Raw genomic sequence first — 27,975 nt, forward strand, 5'->3', positions numbered from 1 at the left:
GGAAAAAACATTGAGAAGCAGCACAGGAGTCTTCCACCTCCCTGCCATCTGATCCTCCGTCCAAGGCTCGCAAATGAGTTTTTATGGGTTTACAGCTCTCCGCATACAGCAGGTTGCAAAGGTTCTCGCTCGTTTTGGAGTGGCCGGGGCAGTGTGAGCTGGCATGCCCTGTCTGTTATTAGTCTCAACAAGCCGTGTGCTGCCGCAACACGGCTCACACTTGTCACAGACCTGAGACAGGATTTGCGACCGAGCCAGCAAGCGCTGGGTCCAGGCAACGTGGGGGGTTATTTTGAGACAAAAAGGGTTTTCCTTTTCTCTGGTCCAGACCAGTTCTGACCTTAAAAGAAAAGGTTTGCTGTACCGTGTGCGAGACAGGAAAGTTGGCTGGGGCACTTTGCTCGCCGCCCTCCTCGCCCGGCGTGGTGCCTCCATCCACGCCAAAGCACAGCCCTGCTGTCACTGCCTGACGGGACCGCTGGCCAGCCGAGGGGACAGCTCGCCCCTGCCCCGGGGAGAGAGCCTGCTGAACAGGAGCACGGTGGCTGAGAAGTAAAACCCAGCAACAACCTCCTCCAAAGCAACAGCACCAGATTTACCCTGCTCGAAACCTGGCGCGTTCGAATGCAGCGCACTACTGCTGGAAAATAGCGAACGGGGATAGCGTGAGTGGCTTCTCAGTTAACTGTTCTTCTGCCAAAGCAAAAGAATTGGGGGCGTGGGAGGGTGTTGGTACAGGCATGGCTGGCAGCAGGTGCCTTTGGGCAACCCTTCTGTAGCTGCAGGAATAGATGAAAGGCGAATGCTCTGCCTTCCTCGGAGCAGGTCTGGAAAGGGTTTCCTCGCTGGAAAGAGGTTTCTCTTTTTGTTTTTTGTATTTCTCTCATTCAAAATCAAGATGAAAGTGAGCAACGGGGGTTTTTTTCACTAACTGATTACTAAGTAAGAATAGAACCCTATTTTTGGATGGTTTGAGCAGTTTAACTAAGATGTTTCCAAATATTTTATTTGAGTTTGTTCTTTTAATTCTAAGGTTTTAAGATTTTTTTATGGAAGTTAACCGCAGCTTTAGAAATACAAACTGCTTTAAATTACAGTCTTTTCACACTTTTCAGTCTAAAGAAGTTAAGATGGGACATTTTGATGATTATTTTAAGGTTTTTCAAAATCAGAGCTAGGGAGGTTTTTTACTTTCTTGCATGAGTTGTGGGAGATTCTTGCAGCTTTTCTGTGTTTTTCTTTTTAATTTTGTGAAAAAAATAGTTAGCTGAAAAATATCCAACCAACTTTAAAGATTATATTCTTACTCAACTCACTGGAGCTGGCTCATGTGTTTTATTTTAAACAAGCTGCTAGTTATCACATATTATATTTTCAACATTTTAAATCATGTCATGAATAGGTACAGAGAGTAAGACAAGGAAAACTCAGGACAGTTGAGCAGATACAAACAAGCGACTATGGTGCTCCTGTTAAACAAGCTTTCAATGTCTTGCAAAGTGTTTCTCTCACATTTAAGATAAATCTTTCATATGTTATAAAGAAAATTATTAGACTGCACATTAAAAAGAAGGTGTTTCAGGACAAGGTTCATGGAGAGAGAGAGTGTTAAGTGCAATTGACTTCCCATCCCTGTCAACAAGTAAAAGTGAAGATATAAAGGGATTGTGTTTTGATATTTATAAAATGTAGGCTTGCTACAAAATCAGATGCATGCAAGAAGTGGATCTAGTTGCTTCTTTTTTCTCGGGGAAATAATTACTGCGTTTGTGCATGCAAAACAGTTAATTTTGTGCAAGAACAACTAATGGCAATTTGTAAGTTCAGGTTACTCAAAGTAAATACTAAGCAGATGGACAGAAGGAACTTTTATGAAATGCATGATATTTTGTCTGTCTTGTTTTGAAAGCAGTCCTTTATGAGGAGGAAATTATTTTTAAGTCTTGAAGTTTGTTTTAATTTAAATAAAATAGTCCTCTTCTTCCCATCCCCATATAACATGCTCCAGATGCGTTTGCAATGTGGTGTTCACGCAACCAGTTAAAGTGATAAAAACCGGTCAGGCCTCTTTCATCCATGTAATTGCAAGGTGAGATTAATGATTTTTCCTCTCTGTGTTGTGGAAGACAAAGACAAATTTAATCCTTCACAGGCTTAACATCCAGATCCCAAATAAAGGGTCTGAAGCATCTTTGCCCAGCAGAGGACAAGGCAGGGTATTTGTTCATCATCTGTCCTACGGGACCGGTGGCTTTCCTTTTCCCTGTGTCACACACATACCTTAGCATCCATCATCATGCTGGTGGGATAAAACCTTATATGGGTCTGAGGAGGCTTTTAGAAGGTGAAGAAACCCTTTTGAAGGACATGATGGGCAGCAGTGGGTTAGCTTCCATCATCTTGACTCACTGATCTCAATGTTTCCACAGCGCTTGGCACCTTCTGCCTCTGCCAGCAAGGCCCTCACGGACGCCCAGGTCGGAGGAGGGCAGGCAAAATGTCCTCAGTCTTCCGGAGTGAGGAGATGAGCCTGATGCAGCTCTTCCTGCAAGTGGAGGCTGCTTACTGCTGCGTGGCTGAGCTTGGAGAGCTGGGTCTGGTCCAGTTCAGAGATGTGAGTAGGACCCAGCTGGCACATAGAGCTGCGGGAGGTGTGCCCTGGGTTGTGCTTGTCCTTCCTGCAAAGCACGTGGGCAAAGTCCACCTGCAGGGTGGTCAAAAAGCCGATGGAGGGAGAAAGACTCCCCCACAGCTGATCTGAAAGCCAGTCACCATGCTGAGACCCAACCTGCTCCTGAGTCCCTTTCCAGTGCTCTGCACACTCTATGCACAACCTTAGGATGATTCCCTCCACCCCTAAGAAAGGGGAGTCTCTCCATGAGAGTCCATCTATGACCGACTCCTGCTGTCACAGGAAAGCTGGGTGGAAATGAACCTGATAAGGCCACAATGTCCTTGGCCCTAAGGAAACACATGGTATTGTCCTGCCTCTAGGAGTCTGTAAGATGCAGCAGTGTTGGCCATCTGCACCAAAGGCATTCAGTCTCTGCTGATGTTAAAACTGAGCACATCAGAATACAACCTCCAGCCTCAGGCTTGTTTTCCCTCCTGTTTTTAGCTGAATGTGAATGTGAGCAGCTTCCAGAGAAAGTTTGTGAAAGAAGTGAGAAGGTGCGAATCCTTGGAGAGGATTCTGCGTAAGTAAATGCCTGTCAAATGCAATCGGCTTCCTGCCAACTGGTGGCATGGGATTTATTTCTTTGTTAAGTGCTCTCACACTGTAGAGCAGAATTAGTGGCAAAATGGTGATGTTTTCATCTGAGCCCCTGGAAATGTTTTGCATGTGTCAGCTAATTACTGCTTTGCCCCATATGGGCAATAAATTGTTGCTCCTGTTTTGAAAATGGTTAACTGAACTGAAAGGAGGAGAATTAGCTTATATGAAATCACAGGATAAATCTGGGGCTGGGCAGGAGGCTAATCCGGATAACCTGACTGTAAGCCCCATGCCCTAGCCCTTGGTATATGCTTCCTGTGGCCAAGGACTTCAGCCTGGGGACAAAGCCTTAAAACCCAAGCAGTGGAGCTCACGGCACCTTGTGTTCCATGGACGTGTGTCCTGTGAGCTCTGCACTTGCCTCACCACGACACTGGTGCCCACAGAGCCACTGTGACAGCACCTGCCATGGCCAGAGTGGAGAAGTGAAGCCTGAGCTTGCTGCGTGCCTTGCTCGCTGCCTCAAGCAAGGAGGTGCCATGCTGGCTGCAGGGCTGAGGGCTATCCAGGGCATGTGGGTGGGAGCGGCTACAATAGATTTGGGAGAAACAGCATCCTCATAGAGAAAGGAGGCTGCTAGGCACTCAGTTCTTGATGGCTGTTTATATGCACTGGGATGACCGCACTTGTATATCACTGCCCCTTGTCAGATGTCCTGACAGGGTTTTAGCAACAGCTGGTGACTGGGATGATGCTTCAAGGGATGACCCATTATAAAGATGTCTGTGTCCTTTCCTTGCAGGTTTTCTGGAAAATGAGGTGGAAGGCAATGTTGAGATAGTCGAACTAGAAAAGTACCCAGAGACGCCCCTGCCTCGGGAAATGATTGATTTGGAGGTACAGAATTTGGAGCAGGACAAGGAGAGAGGGAAGAGGATGTCCACTGGGTACCATGCTCGATACAGCCCTCCCCGGCAAAGAAGGACCCAGTGACTGAGGCTGGCACAGCTCTCCCTGCCTGGAAGGTGCTCCCCAGGTTGCTGTGTCAGCAGTTAGGTTAAGGCTGGTCTTGTTGCATATTCCTAAAGGAGCCCTGTCTTTTTAACATCCCTTGTGAAAGCTCTGATCCAACACATAGCTCCCACAAAACCCCCTTCTCACCATTTTGTAGGTGAGAGTAACAAGGTTTTTGGTGATTAACCAGGAGAGCTGATGTTAGAACTGACTTCACTGCAGAAAAATCCCAGGGCTTTCTGTCATGGTGGGAGTATGGTTGTGATACAGTAATGTTGTGGCCCAACACAAATATTTGTGCCTTGCTTTTGGAATTAGGTTTACAGACTGAGTCACTTTTAAATGCTGCACAAGTAGGTGACTAGGAAGGGAAATTGTGCTCTCCAGGGGCTTCAGATTCATGAGCGAGGTGATTCCTTCGTGTGCTCCTGAGTCCAACATCCTCACCTAATTTTTGACTTATGGCTAATGAAACTAAGCTGATGGCCTTGTTGTAGGCTCCTTTTGTAGTCAATAGGCTGACAGCCAGTCCACCTGGGGCTTGAGATGTCCCACGGGGAACCACAGAAGTGCTAAGACAGGCTGAGGCACCCACACCAGGCACTCACTTACCTGCCTGGGCTTAGGTCAGTTGAATTCGGTTTCTAATGCTAGAAGAGGGCAAAACACCCAGTAGGCACTGTGACAATGGGAAAATGAGGTGTCAGCATTGATGTGTTAATGGACTCCGTGTTAATGAATGCACACATTGGATATTTCTTTATTTTCCCCTTGAAAAAAAAAAAAAACAATCAATCATCTATTTTTTGAGATTTGGTATCAGCTTGGTAAAGGGCCATTGATCTGCTTCAGAGTTTTCCTGGATGTGCTTGGACCCTAAACAGGCAGTGCTGGAGAAACTTGGAGCTGAGCTGGTGGAAACCAACCATAACCAGCAAATGCTGAAGCAGAACTTCCTTGAACTGATGGAACTCAAACATCTATTGAAGAAAACCCAGGACTTCTTTGAGGTGAGAGGCCTCTTTACTCTCCCAATAGAGATATAGAAGGTTCCTAAAAATACTGCCATTTTCCTTCGGTATGTGTTGCTGTTATTGATTTTTAATCAAAACCCAGCAGTCTTTACCACAAGCCAGTAAGATACATTTGCAGAAGCACTTCAGTCACTTTGGAGCCTGCATTGTTCTGTGAGTCCGTGGGGCTCAAGAACCTGGTTCCCAGGTCTCTTTGAAAATGGGTTTTATGCTTTTCAGTTGACAAGGTATGGTTTACCTTTTTTTCTCCTCTTTTGTCTAAATCTCTGTGGAAAACTACGTTTGGGGGGAAAAAGGTCAGGAGAAAAATGTGAAAATAGTTTTCAAACTGGCAATGCTGAACAGTTTTTAAAATGAATGTTTTCCAGGCAGAAACGAATCTGCCAGATGATTTCTTCAGTGAAGACACCTCTGGATTGTTGGAGCTGAGAAGCACTCCTGCCCCTGCAGCTGCCAAGCTGGGGTATGTATTGGTGACAGCCACCAGTGTGGCCAGGCTTCCCATCTGCCCTGCCTCCCCGTGACACTATTACACTTCCTTCAGCTTCTTAGCACAGGTTTTTCACCAGCCTGTTCAGTGTAGCTGTTTAGTGAAGGTGAAAGAGTGACTGTCTTCTGAAGTTCTCATCAAAACTGTGGTCAGGTTATGGGTCAGTGGGACAAACGGACTTTTACTTCCAGCCCACCAATTCCAGTGAGCTTTTAGTAGGTATTGACTGGAAACTGTTATGACATCTTTCTGGTGGTTTCTGGACTCAGGCAGCTGGCTACCAGCTGGTTCCTCAGGTATGGCTGTCTAAGCACCGCAAAATGCCATGGGATTTGCTTGCACTGGACTTTGTTTGCAATAGAAAGTGGCACTAAAGTTGAGAGTTAGGGGAACAGAAACACCACTGAGAATAATGCTGATGGTAGTTCAGCAGCCAGTATAGACTCTAATGGCTTTCCCTTGTGTTTACGTCAGCTCTGGGTGGTTAAACTCACTGATGGTGTTCTCCCAGACTGGTGTTTTTAGCTGCTTATGCTGGTATTTCTAAAGTCCTGTTCAAATCTGGTATGAGCAAAGCATATGCCTACAGAGGGCTTTCTTTGGTGGGTTTAGCAGCATGTTGTGGTGCCCTTCAAAGGTGCAGTCCAATGCTTCCTAGGGAAAGAAAAATAGGAGGGAGTAAGGATGAACCACCACTGAAAAACTGCTGCCTGCTTTTGTGTGACTTTAAGCATCTCTCTGTTCCTCCATTTCTAGCCAGAATTGTCTCTTCTCCTTTTCTTCTGTTGATCTGTGGAGGACTTACAATGTTTTAAAGAAAGAACAACAGGATGAAGTCAGTAGATTGAAGCTTGAGCAAGGAGGTCTTCCCTATAAGTGCCTACAGCAGCAGTAGAGCCCTGGCTGTCACAGGCTAGAAAATAAGAGATTGTAAAATCATGTGTGTTACAGGTCCTAAAAGAGTTGGAATGGTCTTGTCATTTATTTATCTTTTAACTCTGCTCAGATTCACAGCAGGGGTAATAAAGAGGGAACGGATGTTACTCTTTGAGCGTTTGCTGTGGCGAGCCTGCAGGGGAAACATATACCTGAAATACACTGAAATTGACACCCCTCTGGAGGACCCTGTGACAGTAAGTACACACGTGTTTTTGTTTCACGCTGCTCCTTGTGCGTGTTTGTGACCTGCAGAAACCGAACTGGTGCCCTGGCTGTGCTGCGTCAATGGCTGCCTCACCAAAGCTGGGTGTCTGACGGCAGCCTGTAGAAGAAAGGGGGGGAAATTTGAGGATGAGAGAAGGTTTTGGAACGTTGCTTTCCCCTTTTGCCTGTTATTGAGGTGGCTGCTTTTTCCTGCTTGGTCTAGGTGGATGTGAGCCCCAGCAGGGTGGCTGTGTTACAGGGACCACCAGGGAGGTAGGCTGTGGCTGTCCTCACCCTTGGCACGCCATGGAGTGTTGATTTCCCTTGGTGCCTCTGGGGTGAACCCTGTGCCGCAGCAGAACCCCTGTCCCTGACCTCTCTACTCCACATTGCTCTTTCCCCCATAAGCCAGATCTGCTGCCTCTACCTGGTCCCTGAAGCAGCATCTAGGGAAAACATTGCTGCTGAAAAACTGGGACCGGGGGAAAAAAACAATCCAGTGGAGACACTGATTGAAAAAAAAAACCTACATTTTCTGCACCTGATTCTTTGCTCTAAGTGTGCTAAATTCTGCTTGAACTGCTTTGCAGAGAGAAGAGGTGAAGAAGAACATGTTCATTATCTTCTATCAAGGAGAGCAGCTGAAACAAAAAATCAAGAAGATTTGTGAAGGGTAAGGCAGGCTGCTGGGCAAACCAGCCTTCCATAGAAATGTTTACCTGTCAGCCCAGGCTGGCTGAGTTTGGAGCTAGAGATCAGATCTCAAGCTCTCCAGCTGTCAGCTCTGCCATGGAGCTCCCTTCTGCTCCTCAGCTCTGCTGCTCCTAATAATGAAAGATGTCCATCACCTTGGCACTTGGAAATTGAGATTCTAAATTTTCCAAAGTGACATAGAAATCTTGGGAGCTTCAGTTTCCAGGTTTTTAACTTCGGACATTTTAAAGGGGATGTTTTTTTAAAGAAGTACTTAGCATCCTTCCCCTGAAAATCAGGGGCCCTAAAGTGGGCACTGGGAATGTGGTAATACCTGACCTGCTCTCAAGACTTCCTCCATTTCTACATTAAAAAGATGATGTTGTAGTTTATTCAAACCTTTCCCAAGGCCTTTGGGCAATATCTGTAATCAGAGACAGAGCCCAGAAGAGAAATGAACGCTTCATGCAGCCTGACTTGTTTCCACCCTGCTAAGCATCTTGAAAAGATAATTCAGGTTGAATATTTTGTTACTTTTTCATAATGCTGATGACTGATGGGCTTTGTTGCAGTATAAATCAGATTTGATGAGGGGATCTGTCTGCTGTCACTGAATCCATTTCAGGTACAATCCCGAGGCGAAGCGGGGCCAGCCAAGTGCCTGCAGGGTGCAGAAGGTCGCAGGGAGGGGGTGAGCAATGGCTCCTACCTGACATGTGCACTCAGGGCAGGTCTTTCCTTACATCCTGCCTTTAATCAGAATAAAAGCAGGAAGACCATTCATCCAGTTGGGAGAAGTGACTTGGGTCCCATGAAGCGACAGACCTCTGGGGACTCATCAGCAATTCCTGCGTTAGAAATGGGGTCCTCCAAGATGCTGTCTAGAAGCAGTGGAGGGCAGTGCTCATCCTGAGAACAATTCAGCCCTCCTCAGGTGGGCATCTCTCTCTATGAAGCAGCCAGGAGAGCATGGACAGCCGGGGGGAAGAGTCCCAGCTCTCAACCTCCAATTTCTGATTCTGAACCTCAGAGATAGAGGGAGTTTTGCCATCTCCGCAGGATCAGACTGCTGCTGCCAGTGATCTTCAGGCTTTCAGTGAGCCTCTCTGGATTACAATTTCCTGCTCATTTCCTCTTTCCTGCTTATTTCCCATTTCCTTTGCCTGTTCAGTAGCCTTTTCCTTTGCACTCATGAGCAGTTGCTGCTGGTGAATGCTTCCCATTGCATTTTCCCTTGTGTCGATGGCCTTGCAAGTTGCCAAGCCATACATTTTGCGTTGGCTGGGGTTGCCCGGAGTGCAGGCACTTCATTTTGGAGTTGTTTTTATTTCCCCTGCAGCACTATAAATTCCCTGCAGTCAAAAGCCCAGTACTTTTTTTTTTTTTTGTGGAGTGGGAGTAAAAGCACAGGCAATGTGATGCCTGTCAGCGTTTTCATTATTGAACACAGAATCATTCAAACTGGAGGCACCACCTTCTGCAGCGGGGTGCAGCTGGGAGTGTGAGCAGATCCCTGCAGGGCAGGCCAGGATGTGCAATGAGCTAGTGGCATGGATGTGGTAGTAGGTTCATAGAAAGGAACTTAGACTGGTTTCTCTCAGCCTTTGTAGCTGAAGTAAAACATATTTACCTACGATAAATTCACAGGATGTCCTTCACAGTGCTAGTGCACTGTTTTTTGTTTATTGCCAGCTGATCAGGCTACACTTAAAATTAACTTGTCTTTTCTTCCTCTTTCTCAAATCTTGGCCTGGTCCATCTTCAAGGCAGGTTTAACTATACCTAAAAGCAGATGGCAGTGTCACTCCAGCCCCAGCAGGACATTTCAGCTTAGCACTAAGTCATCATTCATGACAAGTAAATATCCTGCAAAAAATCATGCGACTGGTATAAGCCAGTCTCCTGCAAGGCAGGCTAAGATTTGTTTGCAGAGCAGTGTGCCTCAGGTTACGCTTGTAGTCCCAGCTTGACTCTAATTGGTAACATTAGTCTGCCAATTTCATGAGCATTAAGTCCGTGCACAAATTTATTAGTGAAAGGTGTAGAGGGAGCAGGGAGGAGGAAAATGTAAGAATTTTTCTTTTCCTCCTTTTCTTGCGGCTGCCTCAGTGCTAATGTGAATACTAAACTGGGTTTATCAATATAAGGATTCCCTGCTGAATTCTCCTGGAGCTTTCAGAGATGTCTGTGCCATGAGGGCAAAGCTGATACTCAGTATGCAAAATGGCTGTTAAAAGATCAAAGCAACACTGCTGCAATAACGTTATTGGAAACAGGGGAACTGTACAGCATGGAGGAATAAGCTTTCAAGTTTGATTAAAAATCCTTATTAAAGATGAACTAAGAGTTGTGAAGAATAAGAAGATGGAAATAATTAGGTAGGGTGAATAACCTTTGGAAATGAATATCAGGTGTTGAGCGAGGAGAGATTCAATTCTGGAAAGGGAAGTTTAGCTGAAGAGCACATGCTGCCATTACACACAGCTTTGGGCTGATCGCTAGGAAACCACTCTGTGTTTTTTTCCATTTACAACTGTCCTCACTTGTGTGTGTGCTGGAACTGATTTTGGAGAGCAGGTGGTGATACATTCTGTGCTCAGACAAAGCCAGGACATGATGCTTATCTGTATACAGAGCATGCATGTTTTTGTCTCCTAAACAGGGATAGGCCCCTATGACCGTGTTACATCTTCTTTTAATTCGTTTCATGTGCAGAAAGGCAGCTCTTCGGCAACCCTAACTCAGCATAACTCCATGGCAGGACAGTAGAATCTTGTTGCCTTAGGTGGGCAGAAGATCTCCATTCTATAAAGAGGAGTGATCTCTTCCTGCAGACCTATTGGGGCAGTATTGGAGGATGACATTTACAATGCCCTTGAAGTGGCAGGGCTGGCTCAAGCACTAGACAGTACTGAACAAGCTCAGTAGGAAAAAAATGGAGAGATCTCTGCTGATTTTAGTTGCTGCAGCACCTCAGCTCAGTCAAAGCTTGCAGGTGCAGGGACTTGCACTTTCTGACCTGCAAGATCCCAGTGGGAACTCCTTGTGCATGCTCTTCATGCGTGAAGTATACTCTGGGACCTGTTTTGCAGGCAGGACAGGTAGCTGTGCACTTTTCAGAGAGACATGCAACTAATTTATTTCTAATGAGTGGTATTGAGTTCATATAGTGGCTTTACAACACTGCAGTGTGCTGTGCTAGTGTAAACAGCTTTAAACTAGTATGAACTGGCAGCTGTGATGGAGAAGGTCACGTTGCGTGCTATAGATGAAGCATTGTACAACACCTGCATGGACATAAGACTTTCACTTACGTATTAGAATCCCACATTAGTCCTTATTACACCACACTGAACAAACCAGTTGGATCTCACAAATACAGCCTCGGGGGTAAGTTTATAAAAGCATCTATACTGGCATGGCCACATCTAAGTGGACATAACAGGTAACACTCTCAGGTGTTTCATCCTTCCCTCACTCCCAAGCCGTCTAGCCGAACAGACAGACCAGAAGCCAAGAGCTGGCTGTGTGGTCATCCTCCTTTTGTTTTATCCTGGAAATACACTCGTGGGTGGTTTGCGTGGGTTTTGGGGCCTTCCACCCCCCTCCCCCCCCCCAAGGTTATTTACTTACACAGCCCGCAGCACCAAGGCTGTTTGCTGTGCAGCAGTAGCTTAGCCGATGCCCTCCCCCAGTGCCTGCGAGAGGGTAGTGCAGGGACAGGGACGTGGTATTTTTCCAGCCTCAGTGCAAGAGGGCCATCTGTTGGCTACCGTGCTATCGGGGACGCCTTTGCCGGGGTGGTGGTGACGTGGTGGTTTTTTTTGTGACTCTTAGCAATTCGAGCGGCTTGTGGGCATAAGGTAGGTGCCTGCATATTAGTGCTGACCATTGTACAATATGACATACCTTGTAGTGCTGTGGGGTATTTTTAGCTAGAGCAGGTGAAGGGATCCTTTTTCTCATTAAGAGATAATAAATGTGCCTTTGTGGACCTTTCTGGGGGACCAGGCACAGTTTTGTAATATGTAACAAGTGTATACTACTGGGTGAAGAATAAAGCCTCGTTTTCCTGCCTTTGATCTCAGAAGAGTCCAGAGGAAGAAAAACTCAGTCAAATAAATGGTATTTCTCACTTTTCTCTTACTGAGACCAGATTTCGTACCACAGTCTATCCCTGTCCAGAGTCTGCCACTGAGCGCCGAGAAATGCTTGATGGAGTCAACATGAGGATCGAGGATTTAAACACAGTAAGAACCAGTGGCTTTACTGGGGTCTGAACCTTGCAAGTGGGACCTGCCCAGGTATTTGTTCTGTCTGAAGCCCTGTGGCCATGGCCAGATCCCAAGCTTGTTTTGAGACCTAGTTGTGCAGAGCTGGCTGGGGATGAAGCCACCAGTCCAGGAGTTGTCCCTCCACCAGTTGTGGAGGCCAGTGGCTGTGTTCTGCTCTGCTCATTTGCACCCCACAGGAGCTGCTGAGGGACAGCCTTCCACGTGAGGGGCTCAAAAACTACTTGCTGCTGTTGGCTGTGCAGAGGTTGGAGGTTTAGACCTTACGATATGAGGGTACAGGGTGGGATCTAAGGTCATCAGCAGGCTACAAGTATTGTAAGCAAATTGCACATTGTCCAAAATGGTTTATGTAGCTCTTACAGCATGGTTTCCATCAGCAGTTTGCAAAGTTGTTCAGTCACAAGTGTAGTTCAACTATACTAGGCTCAGAGAGGGCTCTAAATATTCTTTATATTTAAATTAGATTCCCTTTACCAAGGAAATTGTGGGGTGCTTGTCACACTAGCACTGGAAAGCCAAGACTGCTGTTATAGAAGAGCAAGTCTCCAACCTCTTTACCCCAACATTTAACACATGGTTGAAATTTATTATTTCAGTTGCTATGGGTGCTTGGTAGCTTGTATATCCACATACTGTATTAGGACGCCTTTTGGATGGACTCCTGCCTGTCACCTTTGTATTGTCACACATGACAGTCAGCATGTCCCAAGGCAGGAAGGAACAGATACCCGGTTTGCCTGAGGTGGTCCATCTTGCAGTTGACATCCTGCTGTCACCCCCTTTGTGGATGCCTGTGACTGCCAAGCCTGCATGCAAGTCTGCTCCCAAACTGCCTTTCACTCCTGAGCATCGTGGGCAGCTAGGCTTCTTCAGCACTTGTAGGCCACACAGGTTATCTTCCCAGCGTGTTATCTCCATCTCTTATGTAGCAGCACTGTGATGGCCGCAGGATGCATGGAGGTCCCACCAGGGCCATGAGCTGTAGCTCCAGGAGGGCAGGCACACTCATGGATGTGATGTGCCCCAAGTTTGTGGCATGGAGATGCCTACAGGAGATGGAGGGTTTGGGGCACATGGTGAGATGTGACCAGTCTGTAGGCTACTGGGTAAGGACACAATCCCACAGCGGAGTCATTCCTGATGGTGTCCTCTACAGTTACAGTAGCTCAGGGCCATGCAGGCAGAGTCCTTAGTGAACAGCATCATGTACCTGGTGTCACATGTTGCTGTGTCCTGACCTGCACACACTGCCCGCCAGGACTGCCCACACATTTATATGAATCACTCCCTTTCTGCAACACTATTCCACCTGCCAAGTAACTGCTGAATAGACCATGCCACCTATCTCTTCCTATCTCGAGTGCTGCCTGTGCTGTGCTTACAGGTGATAACCCAAACTGAGTCCCACCGCCAGCGACTGCTGCATGAGGCAGCAGCGAGCTTGTGGTCCTGGAGGATCAAGGTGAAGAAAATGAAGGCCATCTACCACATGCTGAATTGCTGTAACATTGATGTCACCCAGCAATGCGTCATCGCGGAGATCTGGTTCCCAGTGGCTGATACTGGCCGGATAAAAAAAGCTCTCCAGCAGGGAATGGTAAGGACGAACATTTTGAGTCCTTGAAGCTCTCACCCAAACTGAATTGTTTATGTGTTGAGCATATGTTCAGATTTCTGTCTGTTACCATAATGCTGGGCTCCCTTTTCTATTTTAATTAAAGTTGAGGTTGTCACATGATCACTTGGCCTCGGGGAGTTTAAGGTCAGCATTAAATCTTAGCAGGTTTGAGACTGACCCACAAGAGTCAGCAGTGCTGGCAGCTTTTCCTGAACAAATCAATAGCACAGTGTCATGGCTTAACCCCAGCTGGCAACTGAGTACCACACAGCTGCTCACTCACTCTCCTCTGGTGGGTTAGAGGAGAAAATCAGAAGGAAGAAAGTGAGAAAACTCGTGGGTTGAGATAAAGACAGTTTAATAGGTAAAGCAAAAGCCACAAACACAAGCAAAACAAAATAAGGAATTAATTCACCACTTCCCATGGGCAGGCAGGTGTTCAGTCATCTCCAGGAAAGGTGGGCTCCATCACACTTAATGGTGACTTGGGAAGAATGTCATCATGTCAACCATCTTCCCCTTTCTTCTTCCTCCAGCTTTTACACTGGGTATGATCCCATACAGTATGGAATATCCCTTTGGTCAGGTTGGGTCAGCTGTCCTGGTTGTGTCTCCTTGCAACCTTTTGTGCACTCTGATCCTACTCATTGATGGGGCAGTATGAGGAGCCAAAAAATCCTTGACTGCATAGCAACAACTAAAACATCAGTGTGTTGTTGACATTACTCTCATACTTACTCCAAAACACAGCACTCTGTCAGCTACTATAAAGAAAATTAACCCTATCCCACTGAAAAGTAGGACACACAGAAAATGGAAAAATCTGGATATTAGAATAAGGGTTGAGATACAACACTCTTGAGCCCAGCTTTCATGCTGCTGCCTGTGCAGACCATGGTGCTTTGGGACTGATTCTTGTCTGCTATCCACTCTGATTGTGTCTGTCCTTGTCACTGGGTTTGCAGGAGCGCAGTGGCTCTGCTATGACCCCTATCCTGACTGCTGTACACACCAAAATGGCACCACCCACCTTCAACAGAACCAACAAGTTCACGGCTGGATTTCAGAACATCGTGGATGCATACGGTGTGGGCAACTACAGAGAGATGAACCCAGGTGAGAAACACTCAACTACCTGCACCTGGCTTGCTAGAGCCAAAGTAAATCCTTTGAGCTCCATCACTATCTTAAAATATGTGCTCATTGCTGATTTAGAAATCTGAATCGTATTTTCTTCTGGTAAAATTGATATTGTTTGATAGATAGGCATGGCTTTTCTCAGGCAAAGAATTCAGCTGTTGGTCTTCAATGATTAATTGTGACAGGAGTAACGAACTACGCAAACACGGGATGGGAACAAATGGTGAGGTGGCAGCTCTGAGGAAAGACCTAAGCTCATAAGGCAAATATAAGTTGAGTTTATAGTGCTGAGGCAAAAATAAAAAAGACCTGAAGTACCTGAGAAAAGTGTGAAACAATGGTAGCAAATCTCAAAGAGACCGCTGAGAAATGAACAGAAACCTAAAAATGGGGGCCCATGGGAAAGGATTGCATGAACTCAGATTGTTGAAGCTGAGAAGCATGATAACAAGCTTCAAATACATTATTCTGTTGCAAAACAGAATGCAATTGTCTACACATGGTGTTCATTATGGTGAGACATGAAATGAAGGCTAAAATTGCAAGAAAGATGCAGGTCATACAATTAGAAAATATTTTCTGGTGATAAAGCCAGTTCTGCACTATATCTGACTGCCAGGTGAGTAGGGGAGGGATTGTGGAGGCCTTTAAGAGCAGCAGCTGTGAAGAATGGTCTGATGGGGTGGACTGCTGCTCTGCTGACACCTTTTTGTTTAAGAAGAGCTCAGCTTCTCATCCTTTCTTTCCTGCAGCTCCATACACTATCATTACGTTCCCCTTCTTGTTTGCGGTGATGTTTGGGGATTGTGGCCACGGCGCCATCATGCTGGGCTTTGCCCTCTGGATGGTCATTAACGAGAAAAACCTTCTGGCCCAGAAAAGCGCTAATGAGGTGAGTACCGGGGAGCTGGTGCACCCCATCACCATAGGAAAAGGCTCATCCTCCCCATTTGATAAAAGGGGCATCCAGCCTCCCAAAGGCTGAGTGCAGTTGCTTTGAAGATGCTTGTGAGGCAGAGATTGGGCAAGTAATTCTGCCTGCTTCTACACAGAGACTTCTATGGGCCCAAGGGACCTGGAGTTTCCTATGAATAATGATATATACATAGATTGGTACAATCATGTCTCCTGTTCGCTGATGCCCACCATTTGGTGGGACTGCAGGTACTTTGATCACTGGCACTGGCTTCTCTCCCTGCAGATCTGGAACACTTTTTTCAGTGGGCGCTACCTGATCCTGCTCATGGGCATATTCTCCGTGTACACTGGCTTCATCTACAATGACTGCTTCTCCAAATCATTCAACATTTTTGGCTCTTCATGGCATATCAACCCCATGTTTAAAAATAACACTTGGACGTAAGTAGCTAAATGTAGGAAAGAACTGAAAACACACTGAATGGAGCATGTAGGCTTTGAAAGAAAGGCACAGCAACTGCCTGTGTGGGGAATGGAAGAACTCCCTGCTGTGGATACAGTCATGAATGAATCAGAGGTTTTGTCTGACACACACAAACTCACTATTGAAATGGAAATGCAGAGTCCCTGGGAACACGCCTATTTGTTCAGGATCTGATGTGCATAAAAATCTGCAGGTGTCCTGGACTGATGCATAGAGAATTATTCAGTGCCATTGTGTAGGACCCATTTATACACACACGTGCACACACACACACACACACACCCCCAGGATAACAGTTCACAGAAAGACTGGAGCTGGTGACAGATATCATGGGGTAGCCCTCAGCACATGTCACATAAATATACTGTAGGTTTATGCCGTGAGATTAAGCTGCTAAGGTCAATTCCCTTTTCTCTTTTAGTAATGACATACTTAGTGACAATACAGAGCTGCAGTTGGATCCGGCAGTCCCCGGAGTCTACTCTGGAAATCCATATCCATTTGGAATAGATCCGGTAATTAAATTAAATTGCTCTAAGATAATTTGTATTTCAGTCCTGTTTCTGTCTATCAGGTACACCAGGAGTTCCCTGCTCTCTCTCCTGAAGCCATGCTATCTTCTTGCTCTTTGCCTGTTCTTTAGATAGTAGTTGTGATGCTTTTCTTTAGCAATCACAGATATACATTGCTGACAGTTTTGCACAGGCAGCAGCAAAATGGTAAGCAGGAAGGAACTGATTATACTGGAGAGTGGTCTTGTGCTGCAGCCTCTGCTCTGTCACCAGGCTGCTGGACTCAAGTTTCCTTACTTACATTTTCTTCTGTTTCCTATTTCCCTTTTCTTGCCATTGTTCTCTCTTTATCACATATTGAAATGCAGTTGGTAACATCAAACTTCCCTATTTCAATCTTCATATCAGCCAAATAACCTCTGTTCTGCTGGATGCACTGTCATTTCAGTTGCTTACACAACTAAAATGTGGCTTCCCCTGGTTTGCAGAGAGGTTGACCTTGTAGGAAGTTTTTTCACAAACCAGCCTCTAATGCTCTGCCCAGGACATAGGCAGTGCAGCTCAAGAGGTCATGACAGAGAAAGGTTAATTTTCTGTACATTGCCCCAAACCATCCTAAATTTAGATTAACGCAGGCTAGCCTCTCTTCCACCCTGGCTGCTGCTTGCTCCAGGATCTGGGGCCCCTGGCTGGGAGGGAGGAATTAGCTGAACCAGTGCTGGCAGGGAAGGGGTGGGCTGGAAAGCACAAGCCCCCTTGTGACCCTCTCTGTGGAAATTATCTATGTCAGCTGCCCAGAAGGGTGGAAGGCTCTTTGCATTTTGCAAGTCCTGGCAGGATGGCTGAGGTATATCTTGGAAGAAAAAGTCACCTTGAACTGAGAAGGCTAGGCAGGCTCTTCCATAGCCATGTAAGAGGCAAAGCATCTTGAACAAAGTCACATAAGCTAATGTTTTGCCTTCCAAATAATCCCATTTTCCCTTCTTTCTGTGCAGATACTATGTTTAATATCTGAAAAGATGTATCTACTTACCATCTTTGGGGTCAGAAGACTTTGGGATCTAGGAAGTTTTAGACGAAAAGAGAAGGAACCCTGGAGCTCTGTAGCATAAAAAGGGCAGGACTGAGAAGAAGTGTATGGTTACTGTCTTAACACAACCGAAAAGCTACTGCAGAGAGGCAGGAGATGATCTGATCTCCATGACCGAAGAGCTGGAATGAGCTGGATTTTTGTTCAAACAAAAAGTTTTAATATGCCCTGCCCTTGGTACTTCTCTGATGAAGGTGGAAAAAATTTCTTTGTTGGCACAAGGGATTTTCCCATGTCTTTCCACCTCTGCTAAAGGAGATGACTCAGCCTGGGGGCAAGGAATGACACTGAAAATGTCTAGGTTTTGCTGCCATCCTTTGCATCAGTTCTGGAGGACGGAAGAAAAGTCAGTGCATCATTTTAAGTTCCTGTTGTTTCCTCTGTTAAATGAGAGCAATACTTTATACCTTATAGATGAGAAGCCCGGTGGAGTGAAAAGTATTATAAGGAACATCTATATTTCTGTTACTTGTTATGTTCTTACTAGAATTGGTAGAAGTAAATTGATGGCATCAAAGCAACAACTTCCACAAATCTGTTATTGAGCACACACATGAAAACCTTCTTCTTCTGTCTCTGCTTCTTTCCTCAAAGATCTGGAACATTGCATCAAACAAGCTGACTTTCCTGAACTCCTACAAAATGAAGATGTCAGTTGTCATAGGGATTGTGCACATGATTTTTGGGGTGATACTCAGTCTCTTCAACCACATGTAAGTATGTTTTGCCAAGCCTGTTGCTGCAGCACACAAGTCCTCATCTGTAGTGTCCTTCATTCAGAAAAATCCTTGTATCTTGGACCGATTATGTGAACTTTGCCTTTTCTCCAAGGCGAATAGAAATGCTCCATACACTGACTGGTTCACGCCACTGTTGGTACAGAGTGCTGAGCCTGAAGGCCAGATTGATAGCCAATGCGTTGCAGATATTCTCTTGGATAAGCCTTCTTTTTCTTTTTCTCTCTTATGTTCTTGATTCTGCAGAAATGCTGAAGTACACTAAATTAAAAATCTATAGCACCTCCCACTATTGATAACTTTTGTAACTCTCCCTCTGTATTTTGCAACACAAAATCAGAAATGGTGTTAGAGTGGAGAGGCTGAAACTACTGTCTTGAGAGACTCTTCAAATATGGAAGGAGTGCAGTGACAGTACAGAAAGTGTTTGCAGACGACAGAGAGGAGGACTGCCCCTACAGAACTGATTCTGACCTTCCTTAGCATGTAATGCCTAAATTTGTAAATTAGCCATTTCTGAAAATCGGCTTTTATTTCAATGTAGTAATTTTTTGAGGTGCTGAGTTACTGGTGGCTCACGTACAAAAACATGAAGAGAGTCAGGATGACAAAGTTTTTTTATTTACATAATGGCTTTCCTTGCTAAAGGCTGCAATTACAGAATTCTTTCTTGGCTAGTGATATTTGTATATTTCTTATATTATTTTGCAAACACCAAGTAGTGTACAGTACTACCATACTTGGGTGCAACTTTAAGTTAATACCTAGTGTATTAATTGTAGTTATCTTTCCTGTTTCTTTCCAGATACTTCAAGAAATACATAAACATTGTCCTTCAGTTCATTCCAGAGATGATTTTTATTATCTCTCTTTTTGGTTACCTGGTCTTCATGATTATTTTCAAATGGTGTCATTTTGATGTCTACTCGTCCCAGACTGCACCAAGCATCCTCATCCACTTCATCAATATGTTTCTGTTCAATTACAGTGACACTTCAAATGCTCAATTATATCTGCATCAGGTATGGATCAAGCAGCTCAAATCCACTGTAGCTGGTTTTGGATTCACAGTGGGTGTTGTGGATGGTGGGCATAAATATGGGGAACAGGCTCAGAAGCTCAATCACAAGTGCCAGTCACATAAGAGAAGTTTGTTGTTCTGGCATTTGTGTTGGCAGGTAGGACAGAGAAGCTATCAATCAGTGATGCAGAGGAAACCTCATCCTTAGCATCATCTTTACATTTACATCTTTTGGGAAAAAAAAAAAGGAAGAAGGGTGATTAGAGGTGCAAAGCCGGGTATTGCAGATGTGCTATCCTGAAGTCTTGGCATGATGCTAGCATGCTAGAGACAAAGCATTCCTCTCCTTTCCTTGATAGTTTCTTCTTTCGCAAATTTGGAAACTATTTTCAGCTGAAAAAACAGAAGTAGCTAGAGGATCTTCTGGCAGCTTTTTGTCTGAAATATCTCCTTTGGGGAGTTGACTTAAAAACAAAACATTTAAAAAAAAAAAAAAAGCTAAAAACTTCCCCTAAGAGAAAACATCTTTTAAAGTCATGTCTATCATCTGTTTGCTCAGAACATGGATTATGTTTTTCTTGCTTGATTTTACGTCAGCAGCATCAATGAACAATCTGCAAGCAAATACTGCCTCCAGCCACATGTTTGTGTCTACAGTCTATACAGTCGCACAGTCTGGCACTTCAATGTGAGCTCAGTTTTAGGGTGGCTGGTGGTTCAGAGTTAGTAGAGAGCCTCAAGCAGTTCCAAGTAACTGCGTTAAGGCTGCAGGGGAGTTTTGGAAAGTACAGATTCATGTTTTGCTTTATAACATCCCAAAGCCTTTCCAAGATGGCAATTTTTTTCTCATATTCCTGTCACCTTACCCAACCAGCAACTGTCTGTGCCACCCATCTGGGTAGTCTGAATGCAAAGATTGTATGAGACGAACCATAAGGTGATCAGAGATCTGTGTCAGCTTTAGAAAAATGCAAAAATTGTACCTTTGGGTTTTGTTTGTTTGTTTTTCTTAAGCACAGTTATGTTAGGACAGCAAGAGGGGTGGCATACTGCAACAAGAACACCTTATATTGTGTTATCAGACCTAAACGATGGGGATTCAGTTACCTTCTGGAATTGCAAATGTAGAGCAAATCCTGGATTCCCTGCTTTCCAGGGCAAGACATGAATGACTTGACTCTTACTGTAGCATTTCTACTTTGACCCAAGCCAGGCAGACTGACTGGCTCACCCAGCAGTTAGGACATTCACTTGGAACAATGGAGATACAGGTTCAAGACAGTAACATTGAGTTTTGGCAAATTAGCCCTTTCCAACATGAAAGCCTTTCATCTCAGAGTCTCCAACCATCTCTAGCTGGCAGTGCTTTCTGGAGCCTTAAGCAGCATACATTTCTTTTCATGTCCTTACAAGCAGAGGAGACTCAACCAGTACAGAGAGTATATCTGTTGTACAAAACAACCAACCCCAAAACAAAACAAACAGCACCACACACAAGTATAGAATCAGGTTTCTAACCGTAAGTGTAGTTGGCTAAAGGAAGTAACTTTTTGGTCTTCTTGTTTTGTCTTTTAGAAAGAAGTCCAGAGTTTCTTGGTCATATTTGCTCTGATTGCTGTTCCCTGGATGCTCCTAATTAAACCTTTCATTCTCCGAGCCAACCACCAGAAAGCACAGCGCATGGTAAGGGATGTGAATCAGGCAAGAGGTGTTCAGTACAGCAGAGGCAAAGCTGAGGAGACAGACGTCAAAAACCGTTTGCAGAGATCTAGATCTGCTTTTCTCTGATCTCAGAGTTTCTCCAGTGATTTCAAGCTGTACTTTATCGTACATGCAAAGAGAGCATGTGTATGGACATTCGGCTGAGCCATCTTAACGGGAAGCAGGAGCTTTGCTCACAAGGCCATAACCTATTTGTTGGGAGAGGAGTTAGGCCGACACTGATCTCTTTCAAGTGTTGTGTCCAAAACCATAGAAGGCTTAGAAAGACTGAAGTTCTGGTAAAGCCAAGACAGGGCAAAGGACTCAGTTCCTGGCCCACAACCACCACTAACCATTGTTTGACTGCTCTGTAGGAACAAGTCACCTGTGATGCTCCTCCCTTGGAGAGATCAACACTACTTGTGGGAGAGGCTTGATTTAAAAGCTGTTGCATGCTTTCTTCCCTAAGTGATTGCCTTCATATTAATGGAGCCTGCCTTCATATTAATGGAGCCTGCCTTCCCATGGGCTCTGTGGTTTGCCCAGCTCTTTAGTGTGTAACTGCAGCAGCTGCAATTTCCCAGTTGTTCATTAATTCTCTCCTTTATTACACTAACATGACTTTACTTGTCTGTCAGGATTTACTTCTCTTTATAGTTGGAGTTAGTGCCTGGAGTACCTTTTATAGGGCACAGATGTTTCCATTTGAAGAAAGAGATGCTGGTTGTGTTGCATGACCTTTTCCAACCCAGTCACTTCTGACCTATAACTGAAAGCCAGATCCCTGGGAGACCTTTGCAGCCCTGCTTCTGTGCTGTAATTTCTTATTTTGTCATTCTTCTGGGATTTGGATGAAAACTTGACATGGCTGACTCCATCTCCTGCTTTTATGCTAGTAACATCTGACAGCTTTTCCCCACCTCCTATTATGCCCCTGTATTTCTGTTCCTAATTTTCATATGTTAGCTTTCTGATCACATCTTACATTTACCCAGATTTATGTGTTTCCAACAAAGTCTGCTCTCTATGCTGACATTCAGGTAAAGCAAAGTGAGTGTGACAATGATTACTGCTGCAATAGGAAACAATATGTTATCATGAGACCTTGCCCATGAAACCTGCTGGAAGCTATAAAGGACAAAACTTGGCAGAAGCTGTGAGGTCCGTATTTGGTTATGCCATATAATAGGTATATAATGTATAGCTGTTCTTATGCTGTGCTGTCATTTCTGGAGTGAGGCTCATATCAGGTTGTTCAGGCCTCTAGAAAAGCTCCGTAAAGAATAATTACAGAGAGAAGATGGGTTATTATGAGGTTTTTGTCAATTTAAAATTAATCAAGTGATCCGAATTGTATTTCTGTCTGTATCCCAGGAACTGTGTGACCCTCATTAAGTCACCTGATTCTTTCAGGCTCCATTTCCATTTCACTAGGTGCTAATTCCTCTGATTTGCACCCATCTAATTTTGCTCATCAGCTTTAATGTGCCTCAGTTTTCTCATTTCTCAAAAGTGATCGATCTTGTCATGGTGGGTAAAAAGAGGGTATTGTGAGACTAGAAACTAGCTCCAAAGTAGTTGGAATGAGTGGGAAATGCTCTAGTATGGAAAATATTTAAGTATTATTAGCCATTTGGCAGGACTACTCAGTTTCTGTGGTTCGTGGTGACTGACTATTGTTGAAATTGTCCTTATGCTCATTATATAGTCCTTCGTATGTTACCCATCATGAGGTTGTTGATGCAGTTCTGTGCCATGGTCAGATTCATCTTGCTATCAACCTGTAGCATGACATAAAAGACATGTTATATTTTGTTCCTGAAAGGTTCAGTCTCAAGCTGTCTCAGGAAACCCTGGAGGTGAAAATGAGGTAGATGTTCCAGAGATCAATCACTCCAAGAAAGCTTCCCAGGGAGACAACAGTGGTAACCATGGAGGACATGGGGATGATGATGAAGAGGTAAGAAGATGTGGGCAGAAAATTATTCAGGCAGACACAATAGTAGAAGACACAAAGTCAAGCAGGAGGCTTTTGCAGAGTTGCCAGCCCTTCTTTTTAACAAGATACCAAGACATACTGTTGCAATAGTTTGTTTTTCCACGCAGAGTAAGCTTTGAATTTTCACAGAATTCCTCTAAATTTTTCCTTTAGTTTTACCTTGTGATGGCAGGCGTTCTTACAAACACCAGGCTTTTACAAACTTCAAGCTTTTTTTTCCCCGGGGGGGTTGTTTCACTTCCACATTGCACCTGGAGAAGGTCAAGCCTTCCCCAAGAGTCAGTGAGGTTTCCTTTCTTTAAATAGCAAAGGAGCATTGAAAAGTTGGCAGCCTGTAGTGTTGGCTAGGGAGAAAAGTCTTCTTTTGGCAGGTATTGTCAAGGCCTTCTACAATATGCAGCAATACAGTTAAAGTGACCAAAGTGTTTGTAGCAGCAGTTGGGAGTACCAACAATATTGAGTGGGGATATGGCTGACTGTTCCTGGACACAGGGAATCTTCACAGTCTTACAAGATATGCTTATTCAGTGATATCTCCCAAAATGCATATGCCAATAGGGAGATAGTCTGAAAAACTCTCTTTCATGTAAGAATTTCTGCCTTTACAAGAAATCAAACATAGACAGGTAGCAACTGGATTGCCATCTTATTTCAGATTTGAAATCATAAGGCTGGAATAAGAGCTGCTTCATGAACATTTGCTTTTCATGGGAATTGTATTTCTCTGGGGAGAACATATGGGAAAATCATAGAGAACTGACAATTTTCAAAGCAGTCTTTTTATCTGGGAACTGCCCATGTGCTGCTCAGGACATATCAAGGAAAAGGGAGGATATTGAAAAGCCTTTGGTGGAGTGTTGCCCTGTTAACCAGAAAACTCTGAACTAAGAACTAATAAAATGTGTTTGGTTTCATGTTGTTTCAGTTCAGTTTTGGAGATATATTTGTCCACCAGGCCATCCATACCATTGAATACTGCCTTGGCTGCATCTCCAACACAGCGTCCTACTTGCGCCTCTGGGCACTGAGCTTAGCCCATGCACGTGAGTGGTTTACCACCTATTATTTACCTCACCAGAAGCTCCATGCCTGTCACTTCCTCTACTGGTGTTTGGTTATTGTTTTGAATTTCTCAATTCAATCAAAATTGCCCTTGTGGATGTTTGTGTCTTGCAATGTTTTGCTTCAGGTCAGATCAATTCAAGCATTTTGCAGTGTCCACCTCAGTTTTCAGCAGTGACCCCTGGCAGCTGTATAGCAGGCAGTGCCTGGCTGCATTTACTGGCTGAGCCCCCTTTCCCACCCCTCTGGAATAGTCCTCATGGGGTGTGGTATGGTGGGAGGTACAGCCCAGATGGGTAGTCCAATTCATAGAGGTAAAGGCAGCATGGGATTCATAGCTTCGTTTCCACAGAGGCACTTGCTATCGCCTTAGGGTGTGCAGGTGAATGTCAAAATGACTTGAAACAGTTATTTTTAGTTGGTTCAGCAAAGGATAAAAAAGTTTTTGTTCAAGAACTCCTGGATTTTTCCCAGCAACATTTAGTGGAACCTCACATTCCATGAGAAATGTACAGCATTTCAATGTCTTTTGTCTTGATTTAAGATAAAAACAAATATTCAAATACTAGAAATTGCCTCAGGCTGATGTTTCAGATTTTCAATGACTCTAATTTTTCTGAAATGTTTTTTATTAATATTGCTGTACTGCCTCTGGCTAGGAGTTGTGCCTGACCTAAAGAACTGGGCTCACAAAATAGGAAAACAAAAGGCAGGCCACACCATGGATTGACAGGGGTGAACTGTTCTTCGTGGCACAGAAATTAGTTTAATAGATGTTGAGTGGAAGCTGATGCTCATCAGCTTTACATGGAGGACGGGTATCTAATAAAATAAACCAACTAAAAAGCTTAGCTAAGAGCCATCTTGTGTATTCTGTCAGAATTCTGCCTGGAAAAACACTGTATTCCTTTGCAGCCTTACAAACTGGAATTGACAGGAGTATTTTTCCCAAGGGCAGTAGTTACAAGGGATCTCTTACATCTGTTGTCACCTAAAGTAACAGGTCATTAGATATGAATATGGCTCAAGGACCAATGCCTGGCTGAACTGGTGGCTGGAGTATCTGGACGGAGAAGAGCTGAGCTAAGTCCTTGATTTTCCTGTATCACAAGAAGAAAATTGCTCAGTCCTTAATCTCTCCTGTAGGACTGGGGTAGTATGTTAGGAATATGTTATTGTTATATATGGAGATATACCAGTGCTGTGAACATTGATATACACCTGTGCAGGAAAAAAAGCCTTTCACAGCATGCAAGCAACCTGAACACTAATACGGCCTGCCTTGGGCAGGACCATCCAATTGTTCTTTTTTTCTTTTTCCCACCACAGCTTCTTTGTGACACCCTAAGAATAGTAGTTTAGAGAATTACAAATATATGAAATTTATTATTAATATATAAATTTACATAGAAGTTATCATTTATTTAATTATGACTTACTAATGGGAATTAAATATCTCCTGTGGGTCTTAGCATCAAACAGCAAAGCTTGTAACCTAATTTACACATGTATTGACTATGTCAATCGATCGTGTTCACTGGGATTTAGCAGCAGGCAGTCCTAGAAGGCTCCACGTACTGCCTATCTCCCATATTAAAGAGGTGCAAATTAAACTGGTGACTGCATCATGCCAGGGTAACAGCAGTCTTGGTGGTGTGCTTGCATGGACTTGGGGTGCAAAGCCAAGGCAAAACAGCACCATCAGCTTCTGACTTTGTGAAGAGGAGCCATGGAAAACAATCTGCATCCACTTTCCTTCCCCAGTCATCAAGAAGGGACAGAGTGGCCATACGTGATTACCATCATATACGTTTTACTGTCATGTACCTGATTACTGTCATGTACATTTTATCCTAGGTCAACTCATCTAACTGGGAAAAATGGGTGAGCTGCCAGACTGTGCTCTGTCTGTCCACAGCTGTTGCTCAGCACCGTTTTCCCTTTATTTTCTTTGCAGAACTGTCAGAGGTGCTCTGGAGCATGGTGTTGCACAACGGGTTAAACAACAGCAGCTGGGCAGGCCTCATCATCACCTTCATCATCTTCGCGGCCTTTGCAGTGCTGACGGTAGCCATCCTGCTTGTCATGGAGGGGCTCTCAGCCTTTCTGCACGCCTTGCGTCTGCACTGGTAGGTGGTGTGTCTTTAGGAGCTTTTCCCAAAGAGGTCTTTGGGGAGGGGGTCAGGCTATGGAAACAGATGACAACAGCCAGCTGGCGTTAGACATGTTGTGCTAGTATCTATGTGTTAGGACATCAGCCTCCCTAGGCAAATGAAGTGAGGGAGACTCCTCCAAAGGGAGGTCAAAGCTCCCTGCTCCATCTCTGAGCTGCTCCATGGAGCAATCTGCCTGTCCTCCTGAGCCTGTAGGGCCTGTGAGCAAATGTGGCAAATGGCAACCTGCAGCTCTGCCCTGGTAAACATGCAGAGCTGCCGAGGCCACCTTGACCTGCATGGTAAGGCCTGAAGGCATAACCACACCACTGGTGGTGTATCTCACACAGGGTTACCATCAAACAAGCCATCTGGGGACTACCTCCTGCAGCAACCGTCCAGCTAGGGCTCCAAAAACCTGCTGAAAACCTGGGTGAGCCCTTGTGCCATTGGCCCAGGTTGAGCTCCAGGTTGTTTTGGCTTTGTGGCAAGCCAGTTTTAAGTTAGCTCATGTCTGCCTTAACTAGGCATCAGTCCAGGCAAGGACAGCAGTGTGGATGCACCATCAGGCTAATATGTAAAACAAGATCAAGGTAACAAATCACCCCTCACCACCACCGTAACTTGGCATCCTGCCTCAGCACTCAAGCTGTGGCCTTTTCCACAACGTAACATCCTGCCACAAATCACAAATGCTGCCCAGGCAAACTGGGGTGCAGTTGTTTGTTGTCGTGCAGGGAGAAGGAGGCATCCATCTCCCACCAGCGTGTGCAACCAGCAGGCAGTTATTCCAGCTCTCAAAGCTGCTAGAAGCAGTTTGGCGAGCAGGCAAGGTCCTGCCGACCGGCCTTACAAGGAGTATTTCCAGGCTGACTGATGGAAAGTCAAAGCAGAATGCATGCCAGGTCGCTCCCTGGGCTGCCCATGTCTCACCACCGGCTCCAGAAGGACCCTATGTTCCTGGCTTAGAGGCCACTGCCTCATGTCTGCCCTTTTCCTGTGGGTGCCATGTTTCAGCCTCTCAGCTGGCCATAGGTCCTGCTCGTGGGCAACACCAATGCCCTCCTCTTCTCCTTCCCAGGGTGGAGTTCCAGAACAAGTTCTACGTGGGAGCTGGGTACAAATTTTCTCCGTTCTCCTTCAAGCGCATCATCGATGGCACTGCAGAGGAGTGAAGCTGGTGCATCACTACTTTGCTTCTGAGACTGGGCTCTATTTCCTTGTGATTGGTCACCCACAGAGTGAGATGTATGGGATGAAACAGAATGGGATGTGGCCCTTGAAAGGAAAGAAGCTGTAGTTGAAAATGTCCTAGCTGTGTTCACATATACTGCTCTGTGAGTTGAGAGCTACACCGACCAGGTTGGATGGACCCCTGGTTGAGTGTCTCCTCTGATGTCTTTGCCAAGTACCTGTCCTCAGCATCTGATCGGGTCAGCTGCTTACAGCTTGGCTGAAAGTGGAGACACACCTTTTTGAATTAAATTTGTTGTTAATAATCCACTCGCATATGTTTTGCTCCACTTACTGCCTTGCCTTTGTGGCATATTCCTTTCCAAGGAGAATATGTTTTGTCTGTTGTTTCAAGCTGTGATTGGTCATATGACAATGATTAAGTCCCTTATAAGATTGCAGTCCTTCATTTAGCACAGAA

General features: G+C 44.9%; 1 protein-coding gene across 2 annotated transcripts; it reads left to right on the forward strand.

Moving 5' to 3' along the window:
- Positions 1-27,824, forward strand: ATP6V0A4 (ATPase H+ transporting V0 subunit a4). 2 transcript variants are annotated; one of them, XM_071798221.1, is made up of 21 exons: positions 1-665; positions 2,430-2,614; positions 3,119-3,197; positions 4,020-4,114; positions 5,116-5,241; positions 5,634-5,728; positions 6,762-6,888; positions 7,489-7,571; positions 11,748-11,841; positions 13,271-13,483; positions 14,470-14,620; positions 15,397-15,536; positions 15,846-16,003; positions 16,468-16,561; positions 18,243-18,361; positions 19,191-19,407; positions 20,982-21,089; positions 22,933-23,067; positions 24,032-24,149; positions 26,126-26,297; positions 27,403-27,824. In XM_071798221.1, the coding sequence occupies exons 2-21, from the start codon at positions 2,498-2,500 to the stop codon at positions 27,494-27,496; spliced, it is 2,535 nt and encodes an 844-aa protein (XP_071654322.1). In that variant the 5' UTR covers positions 1-665; positions 2,430-2,497; the 3' UTR covers positions 27,497-27,824. The 2 variants fall into 2 exon arrangements, with proteins under 2 accessions (XP_071654322.1, XP_071654316.1); XM_071798215.1 differs by lacking the exon at positions 1-665 and adding an exon at positions 804-855.
- The last annotated feature ends 151 nt before the right edge of the window (positions 27,825-27,975 follow it).

Source organism: Patagioenas fasciata, chromosome 1 (genome assembly GCF_037038585.1).
Source record: "Patagioenas fasciata isolate bPatFas1 chromosome 1, bPatFas1.hap1, whole genome shotgun sequence".
Lineage (NCBI taxonomy): Eukaryota > Metazoa > Chordata > Aves > Columbiformes > Columbidae > Patagioenas > Patagioenas fasciata.